At 36.5% G+C, this 23,524-nt stretch overlaps 1 protein-coding gene across 3 annotated transcripts in view; it reads right to left on the minus strand.

Annotated features, from left to right (window-relative positions):
• LOC150110057 (CXXC-type zinc finger protein 1-like) overlaps positions 1-23,524 on the minus strand; it is a 298,921-nt gene that overhangs the window by 94,815 nt on the left and 180,582 nt on the right. For all 3 annotated transcript variants that reach the window (XM_090390972.1, XM_090390959.1, XM_090390969.1), the window contains exon 10: positions 18,512-18,702. In XM_090390972.1, coding sequence (XP_090247098.1) covers positions 18,512-18,702 — 191 coding nt within the window. The remainder of the gene's footprint in view (positions 1-18,511; positions 18,703-23,524) is intronic.

The following is a 23,524-nucleotide window of genomic DNA, read 5'->3' on the forward strand; positions in this document are numbered from 1 at the left end:
CTCTTTCAACTTATCATTCATAAAAAGAATTATGCCTTTGTCTCATTTAGAAATTTGGAATTCTAAAATCTGTTATGTCTGCACGGTTAACCTAGTGGCTGTGCACGTTGCAACCATATGCCTGGGGAAGGAGTGTCCTAGGTTCGATTCCTGTCAGTGACATGAGGAGCTGAAGGATCTTCCTCAGCCATAGTCGAGTTAGCCGGTCTTGGGATTGGACAGTAGGTTTTCCCCCCCAGTTTATCCTAGGGTTTTTCATCCCACAAAGTAGGCAAACCAGATTTGAGAACTCAACACTACGGGCATAGGATAGACCCGAGGGTAGGGCTGACCACCTTATCCTGTGAACGGTTTGAGGTCCGATGATTAATAAACCCTCGACATTGCAAGGTAAAAGAGGGAAAAGGAAGATGAGATGAGAAAATCTCTTGAAATTGATGAACACTTCCTTTTCTCAGTTTGGATTTTATACAAATCTTGGTCTTCAAGATCTGGCAGTTTGACTATTTTCTGTGAAATCCAGTAAGATCAATAATTTACCATAATAAATACAGTATTTGTAAGACTGGTTAGCAAAACTGTTTAAAACCGAAGTTCATAAAAAGGAAGTTCTTAGGAAAAATTTAATTTATGAACTTGTTAACAAGGAAAATATATTAATTCTTTTTAAAAAAAGTTCAAACAAGTTAGTCAAATTCTTAAATTGAAACCGTGACAGATCAAGATAAGGCTGTAAATGTTTTAAAACCACTGAGGATTTTCTTTAAAATGCAATTCAGAGCAGCAAAACTTGTATATTTTTTCTGTCTGCATACCAACACATTGTATTAAGATGTTGTTTGTATTTGGTTATACAATTTTAATTATTATTCAATTTGATATTTTTAACATTAAACTTTTCTTAGTTGATCAATTTTCACAAGTTTAACTGATAATGGATACAATAAGAATAAATTAATGAAGAATAATAAAGATGCAATTCCTTTCATTTTCTATAAATTAGGATTTCAGTACAAACCTGCCTTTAACTAGGGTTATAAAAATGTTTGATCCACTGCCTTTAACCATTCAGAAAACTTTGTTGATGTAATAACTACAATCTTACTGGATAAGTACAAATTCAGTTTGAACAGTATTCCTTTTGAAGAATTTATTATAGTGCTGTGTAGCCTCATGATGTTATGTGGAATTATCAAAAAAATATATATATTAGAAGACCATTATTAGATTATTATTCTGCATTAGTATAATTATTAGATTCATCAAAGGATTGAAATGTGGAAAGGCAGCTGGAGTAGATGATATTCGACCAGAAATGCTGAAGTATAGTGGTATAAGAGTCTTACAGTGGCTGCACTGCATAGTTCAGAAAGCCTGGACAGAGGGACGAATTCCCGATGATTGGAGTAAAGCTCTCATAGTACCCATATATAAAAAGGGAAATAAAACTGAATGTGAGAATTACAGAGGTATTTCCCTACTGAGTGTTCCTGGCAAGATCTATGCAAGTATACTTGAGAAACGGTTGAGAAGAATTGTGGAAGAAAAGCTTGGTGAAGAACAAGCTGGATTCAGGCCAAACAGAGGCTGTCAGGATCAGATCTTCACTTTACGACAAATAGTCGAGAAAGCATGGGAATATAACAAAGATCTGTATTTAAGTTTTGTCGATCTCGAAAAGGCATATGATAAGGTGCCAAGAGAGAAGCTATTCAATACGCTGCAGTTATATGGTGTTAATGGGGCATTATATCAAGCAATACTTAGTCTTTATTTGAGTTGTAAGTCAGCAGTTAGAATTGAAGGAAGTACAGGAAGATGGTTTAATGTTAAATCTGGTGTGAGACAAGGATGTACGTTATCCCCTCTGTTATTCATTATCTATATGGATCACATTATGAAAGAAAGTGGTATTAAACATGATATCAGAATTGGAGATGTTAATGTCATCTCTTTGCTTTATGCGGATGATGTTATACTTCTAAATAAATCCGCTACAAATCTGCAAGATTCTCTGACTAAATTGAATAGTTGTTGTAATAGATATGGTATGAAGGTCAGCAATAAAAAGACAAAGACAATGAAAATAGGTAGAATCATTGAAAATGTCAACTGTCTTGTGAATGGAGAACCTGTGGAACAAGTAAAACATTTCAGCTACTTAGGCACGATTTTTACTGAAGATGGTAAATTAAATATAGAAATAGACAACAGAATCAGCAAAGCTGGTATGGTGGGAAGTCAATTGAATAAATTCATATGGAATAAGAGAGAAATTAGTCAGAACACTAAATTAGCTGTATACAAGACAGTGTTCAAACCAGTTTTAACTTATGGATCTGAGAGCTGGGTCAGAAGTAAAACACTTGACCAAAGACTAGAGACTGCAGATATGAGAGTCCTGAGAAAGATTATAGGCGTGAACAGATGGCATCAGTGGCAATATCATATTAAAAACGAGGATATTAGGAAAGAACTTGATATTGTCAGCATCCAGGAATGTGTTAGCAGAGCTAATCTCAGGTGGTATGGTCACCTAAACAGAATGGGCGAGGAAAGATTAGCAAAACAAGTGTTCTCTGCCAGGTTGGCAGCAAAACGACCCAGAGGAAGACCAAGATATAGGTGGATTGATACGGTACAAAGTGCCTTAGACGATAAAAATATAAGATCTGATAATGTTGGAGTCTTGACAAGTAACAGACTGATTTGGAGGAAAATTGTAGATAGGAAGTTAGTAATGATATAATTTTTTCATGTAGTACTATCATATCCTGTACACCCCTTGTGGGTACATGGCAGGAATTTGATGATGATGAACTTAGAAGTTTGAACCTAGCAAGAATCAAAAAGAGGAAATTTTTATGGGCCTTTTTTCAAGTAGATTCCACAATAATAGTGTCAATTTTTAGTGCAATCATGTAGCAAACTTGACTTTCTTTATCCCAAAAGAAAGTCAGGTCTTCAATCCTGTCCTAAATAACAAAATCAACCACAGAACACATGCTGCACATAAATAAATGCTACTTAGGATTAGGAACACTACTACTTATCTAGTACATCACATGAGTGCACTCAACCTCAGCAATGGTGAGATCAGCTATCTGCCAATTTCTAAAAAGAAAGATGTAAACAAGTGCTGCCCTTCCCCTTTCAGAAATGAAAAGGCATTAACTAATTAATTAAATTACTTTCCCTAATGATGTAATTTTTTCATGTAGTACTATCATATCTGTACACCCCTTGAGGGTACATGGCAGGAATTTGATGATGATGATGATGATGACTTTCCCTATATAAATTTGCATATCAGACTACTACTAAAGAAAGTCATGAAATTAAATGAAGCAAAACTCAGACAAAGCCTACAAAAGTTATTTCTTAAGTGAGGTTTTATATCTGGTCATCTTATTTCCCAGATGTGTGTGTGTACATAAGAAGGGAAAGGGAACCTGACCCAGATAACCTACAAGCTATCTCTTCTTTATCGTTCATGGCATTCACAAAAAAAAAGGCTGTACACTTATAGTATGTTAATATTGTGGGCTCAGGATATGCTCCAAGGAACATTAAACAACTGCTTCACAAAAATGTGCTACATTTTTATTGAAATTTCATTTCTAATTGTCACTTTATACGAATACAGTTACTCTCTTCTGTGGAGGTGTTCCTCTCCAAAAGAATTGGAGAAGAACACCTCCACAGCAAGTCACAAGCACCTTGCAGTGATTGCCTTCAGCTGGAAAGACTGTATTAAAATTATATCTAGGTTGCAACAACTCTTCATAATGCCTTTTTAACTGAGCTGTGAACTAGCCAGTCCCATATCATATGGTAGCTGTTCATCCTACATAAATAGGTAACATGGCTAGTGAATACATGCAACTGACAGGCATAATCCTATTTTTTGGAATGTCAAAGAAGCAGTAGTTGCAATGGGTTTATGCCAAGAGATGTTCGATGTTAGAGTACTCCCATTGAGATCATCTTATATAGAAATTTGGGTGTGGTTGAGAGTAGGACTACATTTTTTTTTTTTTTTTTTTGAGAGGAGAGGTAAGGAAGAACTGTTTTGCTAGCACTAACGAGGGTGGTAGAAGTTGCTATTCTGCAGGTTGTAATTTGTGTAGCATAGTTTGTCATCAGCAAAGCTGTGTGATCAACTGTAGTAGGTCACTGATATATTGAAGACAGTGGGTGAGAAAACAGAGCTCTGAGGAACTCCAGTTAGTTGCATAGTTAGAGGATAAACTATGATACACAGATTGAGAGAACCATCTCAATCTGTGCATCCAATCAGAAAGCTGGATGCATACTACAATTACTGGAGTCAGAAAATTCCAGTTGCAGAAGTCGTTGGAGCTTTTAAGATCCTGATGGTTCTCTCCATTAATTTAGAGAGAACTGATGTAGGAGAAATTGGGCAGTAAGGCGATAGAAGGATCTGTTCACACTTCTTATGAAAAGTTTGCATGTGGGTTAATTTCCATGCTGTAAGACAGATATAGATGGAATATGAAACATGTAAAAAGGTGACAGAGAATGGGAGTTAACTCTGGAGCATACACCTTTAGGACAACTGGAGAAATACCAACAGGACCAGTTGACTTTTTTTGTATCTGATTTGAATAAAATTCTTCTGGTTTCTTTCTGGAGAAAGGTCAGACAGGGCATTGTGTCTGACCTTTGTGGAATGACTGAGGGACTTACATGAGAATTGGAGAAGTAAGAAGCCAGAAAGTTGGCTTTTTCTATGGGTAATGATGTAATAGAACCATCTCAATGCAGCAGTGGTGGGAAGCAACAATGGCCAGAAATTATGGCCGATGAAAGAAATAATTCATTCAGGATTTAACAAGTCAGAAAAATCAGCTGAGAGAAAAAACTTGTACTTGAGCAGAAGAAATAAAGTACTAACTGTAAATAGAAATAGAATTACCTCCTTTTAGTAGAATTGTAATGCCATGTAAAGAACTTTGTGTATAAATTAGTATTATATGAATGCATCATGTATACAATGAATGGGTAAATTAGATGTAAACAATAGTCCAAAGGTCACGGGCGGGCCTGAGGCATTGGCAATCTCGGAAAGCGACGCACATTCGTTTCCCAGAAGACGCTGCTAGAGATCTTGCGATGTGCCGAAATTCCCGCGAACGAAGAAAGTAGTGGGCGGGAAAAGATTGCAGAAAGTAAGAAGGTGCTATCGCAGCTAGTAACAGGTTGCTAAAAAGGGGGGAAGTGAAGGGAGAATAAAAAGGGTTTGCATCCCTTTCTCAAGGCTTTTTTTTTCACCTATTTTGCTGGATGATGATTCGACTTCTCCCGTGGACCAGAAGTTCCTGATGGTGTTTCTTGGCGATAGTACAATATCAGATGGTGCGCCTTTCCCTTCGATGTCTGAATTTCTGCCAGTACTAAAGCGTGAGATGTCGGCATATGCCGTCTTCACTCCTTCGCTGAAAGTTCTGACAAAATAATATCGCGGACATATACTATGAACCGACAGTAGAAACGAGGATGGCCCGAAACAGATCGAGAATAGACGAGGGAAAAATGCCAGGTGCAGAGCATAGCATAATCTGATGACCATAGTGACCCACCACGTGGACGCAGGCTTATGGAAGTATCGAGAAGTAATTCAAACAAAGAAGGACAGTTCAGACGGACCTGGAGATCCTGACCCAAGAAATGGTAAAGTACAGATTTTGTTGTATAATTACCTAGTCAGTAAAAGGGAAATATCATTGTAGTGTAATAATCAAGTATGGACAGTATTTAAGAACTTTAAGTGATTATTTAGCAGTGGCTAATGCCCATAAGACAAATTGTCTGGAACGATCATAGATGATTGTGACTAGTTTAATGTGCAAGACTAATATAGTAGGTAAAATATTGATTAGAAGTGTATAATGTGTATATTATGTGTGTTTAATCTCTAACTCAAAAGAAGGATTTATTGTTCATGCATCAGAGTATTATTTAGCATGTCATTGAACTAATTGAAAGTGAGATTGGTCTAAGTGTATATGTCTTTAGATTCCAAAATATATGTTTTTTCTATTATACCTGAGTTTTGCCTGTGATATAAATCAAAACTACCACTCATTAATCTTTAATCTGAACCATAGCGGGGGGGGGGGGGATTTGAAAGAAAGGTATAGCATGTTGTTATAGAGGTTACAACTGCAAACCAGAATTTACTTAGCCATAGTAAAGCATTTATTTTATGAGTTTAAGCACTAAATTTATTCACCTATGTACACCAAAAGTCTGGAAAAGTCTCCCTGAATAAGAGTCTCCTCTATTCTAAGGCATTAGCTGGTGCAGCTTTAAAAAATAAATTTGTCAATATCTGAAGAGGAGACGGCCCCAGAAAGAAATTAGAGGATTCGTTTCCTTTAGCAAGGAATAACCTTTAACAGTCAGGGTAAGCACGTGAGTAAAATTAGGAGTCGGCTAGAGATATAGAATTTGCTTTCCTAATAGAATGAACACGTAAAACGTGATACAGATATTAGAGTCAGGGAAATTTTGTAAGTCTTGTAGTTATTGTAGAGAGGTAAATTCATAAAGGAAGTAAATTATTTTAGGAAAAGTAACAACATAACAATGGCAGAGACGACAATATTTAACAGTGTATCTTTTGGAGAATCAAGGCTTAGTTCTCAAATATATTCCATACATCCGCAAACAGCACTCGTTCTCCACACACACACACACACACTGCTCTGCTAGCATACCATTCATGATTTGGCTCTCTGTCTCAACTCATCATTGTCACACCTAGGCAACACCTTGATAACTTTTTCCCACTACACTATTATCTTTCACTTTCAATAACCTCATAATATTTGCCCTTACATTCTCCTTATATTGACTTAAATCATGTCTCCACAACCACCACCAATTCTCTTGCTCCTTTCCTCCTCATGTTCAAAGCATGAATTATCTTGCTGATTTTCCTTCCTGGATAACAGACCTTATGGACTTTCTCATTAACCAATCTTCTAATAATGGAATCTCTGTACACTGTCGAATCATACGTCACCTCTTTTACCCTTTTTCTTTCATTCTATTCTTTAACATGCTTTTATTTGTTCCCACTAAACAATATCAGTAATTTCTATAAATTCTCCTTCCTTGTTTTCCATGTATTTTCCTTACTATAAACTGTATCTCATAGTTGAAACGATACATAATTGATAGTCCTTCTTGGATCCATAAAATTTTTCTCTGTGCAGTTCACCATCCTCATCACATGACTCAGTATATAGCAGCACCCACGATTTTATCTCGTTAACCTGTGTCACATACCATTCGAGATTTCTACATGGGTCGAATTTCATTCATAGGAGGCATGAATGTAGAGTGGAATGGAAAATAAATATTTCTATTTATTTATTTATTTAAAATAAAGAGCCAATAGGCTTCATTTTGGCCATGTAAACATTATTTAAATTATTAAATACACAACCAGTCTGGGTAGTGACCTCCCACCATAATGTATAACATCATACATCTCCTACGAGATGGGTTTTACATTATGGGAAATACTAAGAATAGTGATCAGAACTTTTCCCACCTTTGCTACGAGTTGCCCTAGTTTGTACTAAGTACTTGGACTACGTGCTTTAGCGTAAGCTAAAGCACGTAGTCCAAGTAGTCGCCGATACTTTTATAGTTACTATATTCGGCATGAAACTCTTTGATTCCGATCTTTGAGTTTCTATTCGGTTTTGAAACAATGTGGGATTTAATATTCCCTTAATTTAAATAAATATTTCTATACCTACAAGGATTATTTCAGTGCCTGATTCAGTGCATATGTTTTGATCAGAAGGTTGGAAACAGCATTCCAACAAAGGTAATGAGACACAGAAGTTGCAAAGACCATCCCACTTAGCATTTTTAATGTCATATAACACATTGGTAGGAGTGGCTATGTGTATGTTGCTCTATGGGGAAGAAATCAGCACTGGGTTATGATCTAAATTACATGACAAGCAACATTTACAGTAGAAAGATCACTAGTAAGGAAGAGGTCTAGGATGGTAGTGGATAGAGATATTTGGTATTCAAGTAGGTATGTGAATGATTTACATAAAGTCAATGGTGACAGGAAATGTCTCAGCATCTTTCCTTGCCTAATCTGTGCAGTTGAAAGTGGAAAGATGGTGCCATAAACAATACAATCCCTAAGGAAGATGACCTCATTATTAGGAAAGTCAGAGAAAAAAAAAAAAAATCAACATTTAAAAAGAAGAAATCAAAAAGTATAGAATTGTTGGTGGCATTAACAGGATCAATAGACAGTGATGAAGTTGGTATAATGTGGTAGAGCCAAAGGAAGTCACAGAGATTTCACAATGGATATTCTTTGGCATGGTATATTATTATTATTGTCTGAGACCTCCAGAGATCAAGGACTCAATGAGGCAGGCCATACATAACACAACATCTGTTATCATAGCTTGTCTTAAAATTCATTCAACACTAGATGCACTCACCAATTCAACAGGAAAACTGTTACACTCACTCAGTGCTCTCTGAGAAAAAAAAAAAAAATCAAGCTCTTACTCCCTTCCTAACTGTGCGCAAACTTAACTTCTATGTATGCTCATGTATTTTCTTCCCACCTACAAAACATTTCATCAACCATTCAGAAGTTTATAGACTTCTATCATATCACCCTCTTTTTCCTGTTTACCAGTGTCTAGAAGTCCAATTTGTCTACATAATATACATTCCATAATCCCAACATAATCTTTGTAACTCTTCTTTGCACCTTTTCCATAGCTTCTGTCAATTATAGTTCATCAGGTAAGTTTGTTTATTTTGTGGAATAAAAAAAAAAAAGCTAGTTTCTGGGAGGGAAACCCTCCCAACTTTATATGAGGCCAGCTAATTCACCTTCAAAGCACTTGAAAAACCCTTATAAATGTTCTTCATGACCAAGATGGTATTCAAACCTAGGTCATCTTTACACCTGAAGTGCAAATGTTACTTCACCCTTGCTACTAGTACAGCAGCATAGTAATATCATCTCTTCACTCCCCTAATTTCCATCACTCATATCTGTAGCCTCCAGTGTTTGATCAAAGTAACCGAATCTAATCCAACCATCCAAATTCACATGTTAAGATTAGTTTGAATGGTGTCTTGTATAATGGGTGGAAAGGCTTATACGTTGACAGTACATGTTAGTTTATTTTAACAGTATTGATTACAACACAGAATGATAAGAAAATAATTAACATTTATTAACTTATTAATTGACATTTCGCTGGTATTATATCCAACATCAGCACACGAACAGTTTGTCACAGACCAAATCGTTGTTGTTTTGTGGACAAAAAAAAACAATTTGGTCTAACAGTGGAACTAGTTTAAAAAAAATTGTAATGGACAACACAAGGAACTAAAGTCCTAATTGGTACCATCTATGTTAGAAAAAGAGAGAAAGCAAGTATTAATTAGATCTTAAAATGACTGTCTCCCAGATGTTTGGTGAATTTATACAGCCATGCTTGTTGAGATGTGATGTTTTAAAGCTGTTGTTGATTCCAAAAAAAAAAAACAATCTCTCTGGCTTATAATGACTTTTATGTAGCACTTCTGTTTTCTTCCATTTGATCCTGTGTGAAGGGATATCCAAGGCAAGTCAGGTCTGCGAGACCTGACTTGCCACAGCAATAGTGCTGAATGTATTTTTTTTATGTTTACCAAGGTAGATGTTAAAAAAAATAAAAAATAAAAACTTTTTTTTTTTTTAATGTTCACCAAGGTAGATGTTAACTCCGCCATGGGATCCTTAAGGGTCTCATGCCAGTCCCAAGCCTGGATAAAGGAGGAGGGTCGGTCAGATAAGTGTCGATGCTCTGACCGTAAAGAAACAGAAACTGAAACTAACAGAACTGTTATCAGTAGGAATGTGGAACGTGCAGACACTCTGGATGTCAGGAAAATTAGAACTACTTCATGAGGAAATGAAGAGATATCAGTGGGATATACTAGGATTGGCAGAGATTAGATGGACATCATCTAGAGAGATCAATGGATGCGAAGTAATATGGTCAGGACATGACACCATGCACAAAGCAGAAGTTGCTTCCTTCTTAGCAAAAGAGTTCGAGAGGCACTGTTAGGGTACAAACCAGTTAATGAAAGAATCATAGTAGCAAGATTTCGGGCAAAGCCATTCAACATATCAATAGTCCAGATATATGCACCCATATCTGACAGCACAGATGAGGATATTGACTTATTCTACAAAGATCTGACCGAGACAATAGAAACAATACTAAAGCAAGATGTGCTAATTATTGAAGGAGATTGGAACGCCAAAGTTGGAATAGATAATGATGGTTGGGAAAGAGTCATGGGAAAATATGGTTTCAGAGAAAGAAATGAACGAGGTGAAAAATTGTTAGAATTTGCTACAGTATATCCCTAGTATATCCCACTGATATAGTAGGATGCCAATCCTAATATATCAGTGGGATATACTAGGATTGGCAGAGATTAGATGGACATCATCTAGAGAGATCAATGGATGCGAAGTAATATGGTCAGGACAAGACACCATGCACGAAACAGGAGTTGCTTCCTTCTTAGCAAAAGAGTTCGAGAGGCACTGTTAGGCTACAAACCAGTTAATGAACGAATCATAGTAGCAAGATTTCAGGCAAAGCCATTCAACATATCAATAGTCCAGATATATGCACCCATATCTGACAGCACAGATGAGGATATTGACTTATTCTACAAAGATCTGACCGAGACAATAGAAACACTACTAAAGCAAGATGTGCTAATTATTGAAGGAGATTGGAATGCCAAAGCTGGAATAGATAATGATGGTTGGGAAAGAGTCATGGGAAAATATGGTTTCAGAGAAAGAAATGAACGAGGTGAAAAATTGTTAGAATTTGCTGTGGACCACGAGATGATGATCTGTAACACAAGATTCCAACAAAAGGAGTGTAGAAAATGGATGTGGCGATCAAATGATGGGAAAACCAAAAACATGATTGATATGATTATGATTAAAGAAGAAGGATAACATCAGTACAGCAATGTTGAACTTTTCAAGGAGCGGACATAGACTTGGACCATAGTTTAGTGATTGCAAACATCACGTTGAATTTAAAAAAGAAATATAAACTCCAACATCAGAATAGAAGAGATACAGCACGAATAAGTGAAACAGAAATAGGAAGAAGGTACAGAACAGTGTTAGAAGAGAAACTTAAAAGTGTGGAGAAAGAAAAAAACTTGAATTTAAGAGTGAAAAGAGTAATGAAGGCAATAGAAAATGCAGTTGAAGAAACAGTACCAGAAGAAGAGAAGATTAAGAAGAAATGGATTACACAAGAAACACTGAAGTTAGTATAGGAGAAAAGAATGTTGAAGATAAGAAGGGATACATCAGAACAAATAGAAGAGCAACATAGAAGAAAGTGTAATGAGGTGAAAAAAGCAGTCAGAATGGATAAGATGAAATGGTTAGAAGCCCAATGCAACAATATAGAACAGTACTATGGAGAGCATAAAACAAGGGAGGTATACAAAATGATCAGAACCATTAATAGAAAGTGGCAACCAAAACAGACCTAAATTAAAGATGAAAAAGGCAAAGTATTGATGAATAAAGAAAAAATTGTACAGTGATAGACAAAATACTGTAGTGAGTTATATGAAGAAAAACTAGATTCAGACAGCATTGGGAAACTGGCTGAAGAATTGAAGCAGATATCACCACCAGGTAATGAGCATGATTATGGAAATTTTAAGAGGAGAGGTATAAAAAGCAATAGGATGGCTAAAACACAAAAAAGAGTCCTGGTAACGATAACATTACTGGAGAAATTATTAAATATGGTGGTGAAAGTATGGTTACAGAAATGCACCAACTATGTAATATGGAATGGAAAGAAGGGAAAATGCCAGAGGAGTGGGTCAAATCAATATTAGTAACATTATACAAGAAAGGAAATAAGCTAGAATGTAAAAATTATAGAACAATTGCCTTGATAAGTCACCTTGGTAAAGTGATGATGATCGTATTGACAGAAAGATTGAGAACACAATTGGAAGCATACCTTGCAGATGAGCAAGCAGGATTTAGGAAGGATAGAACTACAATTCAACAGATTTTGACAATGAAGTTAATAGCAGAGAAAGCTAGGAGAAAAAACAAAAACATATATATATATATATATATATATGCATGAATAGGCTTATGTGTTCATCAGACATTTTTGTAATAGATTTCATGGTTTGATATGAACACAGATGATTAAGAAAATAACTATTTATCAACTTAAAAGCTAATATTGGGGTGCTTAAGGGTCAAAGCTGTATAACTGACAGGAGACCTCCACATAGCCTTTAAAGGAATGCGGAGAACCGACCAGGGCTTCTGACCTAATGTCCAATCCTCACCTTCTTGTGGTGCACCCTGTTGGGTATCTACTTTGATACTGAACGAACGAGGATGGGCTGGCAATTTGGGATTTAGCCGACCAAATTGTATTCTTATTGGTTAAACCAAAATAAAAAATGATGGTACAACATGACAAAATTTCATGCCGGCTGGGGCGTCGCCCGGTTAAACAAGGCCCAAGTTGTTTTCGCCAGGGAACCAGGGCGAACAGCGAAAAGTCAGCTACTGGAACAAATCTGAAAAACCCCAACTCAACATCACCAGAGTTAAAGATCGGTACTATCAACGTAAGAAGCCTGAATGGCAAAGAAATGGAGCTAGCTGAGGAATTAGATAAGTACCATATCGACATAATAGGGGTGACTGAAACAAAAAAGACCAAAACTGGTGAGATCTTTCTGAGCAATAAATACAAAATGTTATATTCAGGCAATAACAATCAAGGAAAAGAAGGAGTAGCCATAGTATTCAACACAAAATACGAGGCTAATCTTCTTGAATGGCAGTCAGTCTCAAGTAGAGTAATGTGGGCAAATATGAGAATGGGGAACTGGACAATGAGACTTATTTGTGCCTATGGTCCCACAGAAGGTTCTACTAAAGGTAGAAGTGGAGGAATTTGACACTTTAGAAAAAGCAACTGACACAATGAAAAAGGAAAAGTTGTTCCTTGTTGGGGATCTAAATAGCAGAGTAGGAAATGATTGTGAGACATACAAAAATATTTTGGGAAAATTTGGTGAAAAGAGCAAAGCTAATAATAATGGCAAATATCTGTTGGATTTCTGCTCAAGACATGGAATGATTATTACTAACACCATGTTCCAACATAAAAATGTGCACAAATTCACATGGAGAGAAGAGGCTAGGAATAAGAAAAGTCTCATTGACTATGTTATTGTTGATAGTGATGTTTTCTCCCTGGTGCAGGACACCAGAGTGTACAGAGGATTTGAAATTGGAAGTGATCACTATTTAGTCTTGAGCAGGATAAAATTGAATTTCATATTGAAAAGAATAACATGTAAGAAAGTTTTAAAGCAAATAAAAGTTGAGCAGCTCTCAGATGTGAACTGTAAACTAAAATACAGAAAGATTATTGAAAAGAAAATGAAAGAGTTTGAGAACAGGAATCAAGCCTTGGAGATTCAGTGGCAAACTCTGAAGAAAACATTGATTGATTCTGCCAGAGAGGCATGTGGTGAGGTTGTGTGCAAGGATAAAAAAATCAGAACTCCCTGGTGGACACAGGAAGTTAAAGAGGCAGTGAAGGAAAAGAAGAAAGCATATCAAAAGTTCCTGGCAAATAAGTCAGCTTTTACTCTTACAGAATACAGAGACAAATGTAAGAAAGCTAAACAGTGTGTAAAACTAGCTAAACAAAAGTCATGGGAGGATTTTGGCAAGAATATAGAAAATAAATATCAAGAAGGTGGCAACATATTCTGGAGGTTGTTGAAGCTTAGGAATGGAGGAAAGAGTGCTGTAAAAGGAGTTTTGTTTTCAACTGGTTGAGAGATGATAAATTTGACATGAAAACAGGAGAAAAAGATATCCTTGAAGTATGGAGTAATTACTTTGAAAAACTGCTAAATGAAACAAGCAGTGATGACAGCACAGTGATAAAAAACACTGACCAGGCATGCAGTCAGGAATACATATCCATACTTGAAGTAGAAAAAGCCATCAAAGGCTTGAAATGTGGAAAGGCAGCAGGAGTAGATGATATTCGACCAGAAATGCTGAAGTATGGTGGTATAAAAGTCTTACAGTGGCTGCACTGCATAGTTCAGAAAGCCTGGACAGAGGGACGAATTTCTGATGATTGGAGTAGAGCTTTCATAGTACCCATATATAAAAAGGGAAATAAAACTGCATGTGAGAATTACAGAGGTATTTCCCTACTGAGTGTTCCTGGCAAGATCTATGCAAGTATACTTGAGAAACGGTTGAGAAGAATTGTGGAAGAAAAGCTTGGTGAAGAACAAGCTGGATTCAGACCAAATAGAGGCTGTCAGGATCAGATCTTCACTTTACAACAAATAGTCGAGAAAGCATGGGAATATAACAAAGATCTGTATTTAAGTTTTGTCGATTTGGAAAAGGCATATGACAAGGTGCCAAGAGAGAAGCTATTCAATACGCTGCAGTTATATGGTGTCAATGGGGCATTATATCAAGCAATACTTAGTCTTTATTTGAGTTGTAAGTCAGCAGTTAGAATTGAAGAAAGTACAAGAAGATGGTTTAATGTTAAATCTGGTGTGAGACAAGGATGTACATTATCCCCTCTGTTATTCATTATCTATATGGATCACATTATGAAGGAAAGTGGTATTAAACCTGATATCAAAATGGGAGATGTTAATGTCAGATCTTTGCTTTATGCGGATGATGTTATACTTCTAAATAAATCCGCTACAAGGCTGCAAGATTCTCTGACTAAATTGAATAGCTGTTGTAATAGATATGGTATGAAGGTCAGCAATAAAAAGACAAAGACAATGAAAATAGCCAGAATCATTGAAAATGTCAACTGTGTTGTGAATGGAGAACCTGTGTAACAAGTAAAACATTTCAGCTACTTAGGCACGATTTTTACTGAAGATGGTAAATTAAATATAGAAATAGACAACAGAATCAGCAAAGCTGGTATGGTGGGAAGTCAATTGAATAAATTCATATGGAGTAAGAGAGAAATTAGTCGGAACTAAATTAGCTGTATACAAGACAGTGTTCAAACCAGTTTTAACTTATGGATCTGAGAGCTGGGTCAGAAGTAAAACACTTGACCAAAGACTAGAGACCGCAGATATGAGAGTCCTGAGACAGATTCGAGGCATGAACAGATGGCATCAATGGCAATATCATATTAATAATGAGGATATTAGGAAAGAACTTGATATTGTCAGCATCCAGGAATGCGTTAGCAGAGCTAATCTCAGGTGGTATGGTCATTTAAATAGAATGGGAGAGGAAAGATTAGCAAAACAAGTGTTCTCTGCCAGGTTGGCAGGAAAACGACCCAGAGGAAGAGCAAGATATAGGTGGATTGATACGGTACAAAGTGCCTTAGACGATAGAAATATAAGATCTGATAATGTTGGAGTCTTGACAAGTAACAGACTGATTTGGAGGAAAATTGTAGATAGGAAGTTAGTAATGATGTAATTTTTTCATGTAGTACTGTCATATCCTGTACACCCCTTGAGGGTACATGGCAGGAATTTGATGATGATGATGATGATGATAAAAGCTAATATTTCGCTGGTATTATATCCAGCATCTTCAGAGCACACAACACAAAGTTTGTTACAAATGCAAAATAACCACAATCCGATACAGTGGAGCTAGTAAAAGTAATTGCAGCATGCGACACAAGACTAAAGTCCTAATATGGCGCCATCTAGGCTTAAAAATAAAAAATAAAAATAAATAAAAAAAATTGAAAGTTTTGAAATAGTAGTCCAAATGATAGTCTTAGAAAGTTTGAAAAAATGAAATAAAATAAAAGTAATAAATATTAATTTGGTCTTAAGATGACTGTCTCCCCAAATCTTTGGTAGATTTATACAGCCATACTTGTTAAAGTTTGGAGTATGTTTTAAGGCTTCTGTTGATTCCAGGAACAACCTCTCTGACTTGTAGAAGCTTCTGTGCATTACTTTTGTTTCTTTCCAATTGATCCTGTGTGCAGCGGTATCCAAAGCATGGCCTGCCAGACCCAACTTGCCATAGCAAAAGTGTCGGATATATTTTTTGTGTTCACTGAGGCGGATATCCACAGTTCTTCCTGTCTGTCTGTAGTAGGCTTGATGGCAAGAACAGGGTACTTCATAGACTCCTTAATGTGATAAAGGAGTGCATTTGTCCTTCGGTGAACGGATGAGAGTTGCTAATTTTACATAAGGTTTAAATACTGTGCATAGTTGGTGTTTGTTAAGCACCCTAGATATCTTTTCAGATGTGCCTTTAATGTATGGGATGGTGATAGTTTTGTTGTAGTCTTCTGTGGTAGATAGAGGGGATTTCTGGGTAGCATTTAGTATGTTATCTATTTTATGGGGATTATAAATGTTGGTTAAGAAGGTGTGTCATAGGTGAGAAAGTTCAGCAGTGAGAGCAATGTCATTGGAACAGATTGCTCTAGCTCTATGGGTTAGTGTTTTTAAGATACCATATTGTTGAGAAGGGTGATGGTGTGATTGTTTGTGTAAGTATCTCCCTGTATGTGTGGGTTTTCTATAAACCGAAAATGATACGGAACCTTCTGGAAGACGTGTGATCAGTGTGTCCAGGAAGGGTAGGCAGTCATTGGCTTCTAGTTCCATTCAAAGTGGATTTTAGGGTGCTGGCTATTTAGATGCACTAAAAATGTATTCAATGTGTCTGGGCCATGTGGCCAAATAGCAAACACATCATCAACATAGCGTAGCCAAAGACTAGGTTTGAGAGTGGTTGTGTTGATAACAAATGTTTCCAGATGTTCTATGTAGAAATTGGCTAAGGGGGGGAGAAAGAGGCAAACCCATAGCTATCCCATCTAATTGTTTGTTTATTTTCCCTTTCCAAGTAAAATAACCTGCCTGTACTGTGAATTTAAATAGCTGAAATATATCTGAGGGGAAATTGTGAATTTAAATAGCTGAAATATATCTGAGGGGAAATTGTGAATTTAAATAGCTGAAATATATCTGAGGGGAAATTGTGAATTTAATAAGTTAATTGTTTCAATCAGTGGTACATTAGTGAATAATGAGGTGATATCAAAACTTGCCATTAGGTCTGAACTATTTAAGGTGTGGTTTTCTAAAATACTTTTTAGGTGGGTAGAATTTTTAACAAAAGAGGAAGAATTGTTTGTGTAAGTGGTTAGTAATTTGGCTAAATATTTAGCTAGTTTATATGTAGGACTGTTTATACTATCTACAATAGGACGCAAAGGTGTATCTTGTTAATGTATTTTAGGAGCACCATATATTCTGGGTGTTTTAACGTGCAAGGGTTTGAGTTTTTTGACAATTTCTTTTGGCCAGGAAGTGACTTTGTTCAATAACTTGCACACCTTATTCTTTTGTGAGTTGGTGGGATCTCGATTTATGATTTGATATGTAAACTGGTCTTGGAGCAGATATAACCAGATCTAAGACCCTTAACTCTCATGTGGCCTCTGTTACATGCTGCCTGTTGTCTCTTAAGAACTCAAGAAATTCATTTTCCTTATTCCTTGATATACTGCCATAATTGAAATTCATCCATAACAATTACCCTTCTATTGCTCACTAAGCCAAGTTGCTATATATTTCTTTATTTCTACCCTCCACATTTCTCAGCCTCTAGCAACATCCAACCAAATATCTCATTCCATCAATCTCCACCTCACATCATACTTCTTCAAAACCACTGCCACTTTTCCTCCCTTGTATTATCATAATATATACAGATTTTTAAATCTGCAGTTTTCATGCAAATAATTGTCTTCCAGGTGGCAAAAAACTATCACTGGAAAACAAATTTTATTCAATTGCTATAACAAAATATTCTTTAACATGAAGTTCTAAATATAAAAAAAAAGTGATTAGTAACTTTAAAAATGCTCAAAACTAGAATGTATAAAAATAATCAGACTTCATCACTGTTTTCAACAGAGTCCTAAAAATTTCAAAGTAAAATGCCACTCTGAATAAATGAAAAGGAAAATTTAAACCTCATAATTACAATAGAAACTATGAATATTATCCATCTGTTGCAGTGATTTGCATTGAATTCTGTGGTATTAAAACTGCATCCAAAGTAACATGTTTACAATTCAGAATTTATGGTACTTGAAATGATATATACATTGGAAATTAAAGTTTTGGGTTCATATTTATACATCTCTTAACAGTATACATTTCTATAAAATCACACATTGACAGAAAGATTCAAAAGTCACAAAGCTCAGTTTCATGCAACAAGGAAGAAGTGGTGGTCATTTCTAGAGTTTTATTAGGTAATCCAATAGTACAAGAATGAACATTTTAATAGATTTTAAATCAAGGGAAAAAACTGTTATTTACCTACTTTGTAGCAAGTTTGATACCACATTCATCACTGCAATATTTTGATCCTGGACGGGATGCATTCCCACAACCTGGACCATAACAATGGTGAAGTGGTTCTTCTTCTTTTTTGTTGTGCCCTTTATCTCTGTGAGATCCATAGTGTTCTCTATGCTGTTCCCTTTTTATTCTATGCTTTGTTGAAGATTTCATCTGTAATGCAATGTCAATTTGCAATCATGTGGCATTAATCAGACATCAGAAGCATTTACCAATATATAAACTATAATCTTAGAAGTAAAAATAGTATTTAATGCCATGATACCACAAAATCAGACTGCACCAGATATCAATAATCAGTTCACTTTCAATCAATATGCTTTCTGAGAAAAGTGCTCATCATAGTTAGTGGGATAGAATGTGTAGTTTATAGTGTGTTTAGGAGAGACAGAGATAATAAAATGGGGAGGAGGAGTGTTATTGATGATAGCTGATGAACTGCAGCCAAGGAGAATTGAAGTTGTATCGCAGGATAGTGAAAAGAGCTCATTTGAGGCTTTTTGGTGTGAGATTGTGACTAGCAGAACAAAATATACAGTTGGGTGCTGCTATAGACCAGGTGATGGAATAGATGATGGAGATAGTATGCATAAAAAAATTGATGAAATGAGTGGAAGGAGGGTAATTATTATGGGGGATTTCAACTATGGTAACATTGATTGAAAGGAGGAGAGGACACATGTGAGAAGGGAAATGGATTTTATTCAATTATTAAGGGATAACTATCTGATTGAGAGTGCTTGACCTGGTAATAGCATCTGAGAATTTGACTCTAATGAATATGACCATGTTGCCACCTATTGGTGAGAGTGATCATAAGGTCTTGACCTGGGAGATGGCTAAAGGTGTGGAATTTTCAATTAAGACAGGGTATATGTGGAATTACCGTGCTGGCAAGTATGACAAGCTTAGGAGATTGCTTGGATCAGTGCCATGGCATGTACAACTGCAAGGGCTGGACGTCGATAGAGCATGGGAAGTGGTCAAGGAGCATTTACAGGAGGTAATGGCTGATTGTATACCTAGGGTCCGAATAGCAAAACAAGTAGGGGTTAAATGGATGAATAACACCATTAAGCTTGAGCTGCAAAAAAAGAAACAACTGTGGAGGGAATTTAAAGAAAGGGGTGACCTGCAGGCACACGAACGGTATAAAGTGCAGGCCAGAAAGGTAACAAGTGTGGTAAAAAAAGCAAAAGCGGATTATGAAAGGAAACTAGCTTTGCAAGCAAAAGAGAATTCCAAACAGTTGTTTCAATATGCTGCAAGCAAGAAAAAAGCTGTACACGGCAAAATGATTTTAAGGAATGACGATGGTAAGGAGGTCACTGAATCAGTCAATATAGTGGAATTACTGAGCAAGCACTTTGCAAGAGTATATCATCTAGGTGGTGACATTGAAAAAATGAAGGAACCATTAGTTTATACGGGAATTGTGATGAATGAAGTGGAGGTGAATAGTTTATTACAGAACCTTAATGTGAATACATCTGTGGGATTGGATGGTATACCGGCACGGGTCTTATGTGAAGCGGTAAAGAATTATCAGTGCCCTTGACCACTGCAAAAGTAGCTAAATCAGCTCATCAACTCACTTGGTTGTTGAAAAATACTTTGACAAGCAGAGACAAGCAAGTTATTGTACCTCTGTACTGAGCCTTGATAAGACCTCATCTTGACTACTGTGCCCAGATTTGGTTACCTAGGTTTCTTCTTGATGGGGAGGAGGTGGAGAGGATCCAGAGGCGAGTGACCAGATGATAGCAGGTCTATGGAATGAACCTTATGAGAACAGGTTGAAGATTTGTGGATTGCAGAAATTAGTTGATAGGCAGAAAAGGAGAGATATGATTGAGACATTCAAATTGCTAAAGGGTTTCTACAGGATTAATTCAGAGGATATTTTTGAGATCAGGATTGGTGGTGGGAGAACTAGGGGACATCTAAGGAAGCTGGGCAAGAGTGTGGTTAGCAAGGGTGTTAGAGCTGGGTTCTTTACTTTTAGAGTAGTAAATGAGTGGAATAAGCTGCCAGAGTCTGTTGTGGGTGCTACGATGGTGAGTGAGTTCAAGGCAAGGTATGATAGATACTGTGAGAATGTTGTATAGTTGTGTGGACATGTTTAGGGCCTCCCTCGATGAGTCTAAGGACTCCCTGGAGTCGCCCGTAATAATAATAGATAGCCCAACTGGTAAGTCAAAGGCAACAGAATTAGGGTCTCAAAATTTATAAATTATGACTTACATTTTATTTTTCCCCTTCCTTAATAATATTGCCTCCAACTTGGAGTTTACAGAAATTTCTGTTTTGATGATTACATCACTCAAACAATTCTTATAGATACATCTTGGTTGTCCAACAAATCTGCTAAGTTACTAACTAATTATCAGCACATGGAAGACTGTTTTTAGAAAATATTAGTCATGATTTCTAGCTTCTTCTAAAACAACTTGCTGAAAGAAATGTCCTAATTTGCTTCTACCTCTTTTTCATTCAGACATTATCTCCAAATAGTCAACTACTGCTTTTATCTATACTCCAACCTAAATAATTTAATCCCTCCTATTATTTCAAATACACTGCATTCAATGTCCCCCACCTCTCTCTCTGTGTGTGTGTGTGTGTGTGCACGCGACAATGTGCCCAAAGTGAATGTCAAAAAACTAGTCCTGATGGTTTCACTGCCTTTTTGGTCTCCTGTTCCACTTGTATTTATACTGCAACTTAGTCCGTATTTAATGAACAGCCATGAAGAAAGATATAAATCTTTACCATCAAAACAATCTGAAAAACAAAATTATACATCACTAATGCCAATAAAGAAACTATCTATATTAACCAAAAATGGTTCAGTGTCTATAAATTCAACTGTTGCAATAATGAACAATGTAATACAACATGCTATAGCAGAACATACTTTTTTCTTTTTTTTGTGTGCTGGATAAAGCAGGCACTTTGCCCAGTTGATATCCAGTGGACAAATTTAAAAAAAAATTGGTAGGAAAATTGAAGTCAATCAATTCAAATAAGCACCAAACAGTTTTGAGCATGTACATACTAAATTTAAAATTTTGTCATATCTAACTAAATACTATACTCCAAATTAAATTATAGTGATTTTATTAACATGCATTAGATTCATACAGCTTCTAAAAATAATCAACACTTAGCTAAATTCTGCAACACACCTTTCCTTTTCCAAAACTTTTTCATAATGGCTCAAACTACCAACCAACTGCCATCACCTCAGTCCTATCCAAATAATGAAGACAGTCATCAATAGCCAATTCCTCCACTACTTAGAGGCCCACCAATTAATCAGTGACAACCAGAACAGATTCTGCCCTTAAGATCCACAGCTGACCTCATAGCCTGTGCCATGGAAAGGTTCAGAGAAACTTGTGCTGTCGCCCTTGACATTTCCAGAGTCTTCAAACATGCAGGGCATTGTGGCCTGCTTAACAAATTGCCATCCTTTGGTCTCCCTGCAATCATGTGTAATTGGGTAGCCAGCTTTCTCTCTGGTTGTTCTCTGCAAGTCATGGTAGATGGCTCCCTCTCTTTGAGCTTCACACCAATGCTGGAGTGCCTCAAGGTTCTGTCCTATCACCAACTCTTTCTCTTATTCATAAATGACCTACTTGCAATCACCACTAATCCTATCCACAGCTTTGCTGAGGATAGTACTCTCCACTCATCCAGCTCATTCAACTAACCATGCAGTACTCTGACATCTGGGCTACAAGATCATAAACAACCAATGCCTTAAACATTGATCTTCATACTATCCTTCAATAGGGCAAGGACAACCATGTCATGTTCAATGCCACCAAAACATAGGCTTGCCTTTTCTGTCCAAAAGAGATCTCAGCTCACCTACCCTTACCCCTCAGTAACACACAAATCACCAGACAAGATCAAATCTCTCTCTCTCTCTCTCTGCTTAGACTAATGTTTACCTCCAGTCTCTCCTGCCATAAACACATCACATGAATAGTCGCCTCAGCATCCATGAAACTAGGCATTCAAAAGGCTATTTTATACCCAACCAACTCCTAGCTATATACAAATTCCAAATCCATCCATACTTAGAATACTGTTCACATGTTTGGATTGGTGTACCTAAACTTCCCTTAAAATTCTTAATGCCTGTTCAGAGGTGAGCAATCAGGTTCATTGATGATCCCCTCTCTTACAGATTTACTTCAACCTCTATTTCATAGATGCAGTGTTTCAGCACTGTGTCCATTCTACAAGTACTTCCGTGGTCACTGTTCCAGTGAATTGGCAACCATCATTTCTTCACTTTCAGTTGCACCTGTTAATACAAGAGCAGCAGCAGCAGGTGCCCATCATTCCTTTATTGTGCAGCTGCAATCACGCCGAACCTGCTTCTCCACTTCTTTTCTTCCATCTACCTCTGTCCCTCTGGAACAGCCTTCCTCATAAAGTATTCCCAAACAATTACAACTTACAAATCTTCAAAAAAAATAAATAAATAAATAAATAAACTTCTATTTCACTCCTCATTTGCACTCCACACATGGCAATGATGTGCTTATAGGTCTTGACCTCTCATGTATGGGATCAATATAAAATATAAAAAATAAAAATAAAAAGATGAAATAAAAGGTGTATAAAAATATCATTATGTTGATAAAATTATGTTAAAGTGATATTTTACTGTAAGAAAAATACAGCAGCATGTAGTCTAACTATTGGTAGTTGTCTAGGTCCATTAAGTCTAACCACACTCCATGGTTCAAGTCATCAGTGGAAACAGCTCATCATTCAGCAGCATGAAGAATCGACAAGTACATACCTTTCTACACTACTGGAATTAAAACACCCCTGAAGACATTTTTTATACTGAGTGCAATGAAATAATCATCAAGTAGAAAAGAAACTTCATCGCACAACAAATAAATACAGTGGTATCTCACTAATCTGAACCCTCCAGTAATCTGAACTGCGG

Source organism: Typopeltis vanoorti, chromosome 1 (genome assembly GCF_054136105.1).
Source record: "Typopeltis vanoorti isolate ZY-2024b chromosome 1, IOZ_Tvanoo_1.0, whole genome shotgun sequence".
In the NCBI taxonomy this organism is placed as follows: Eukaryota; Metazoa; Arthropoda; class Arachnida; order Uropygi; family Thelyphonidae; genus Typopeltis; species Typopeltis vanoorti.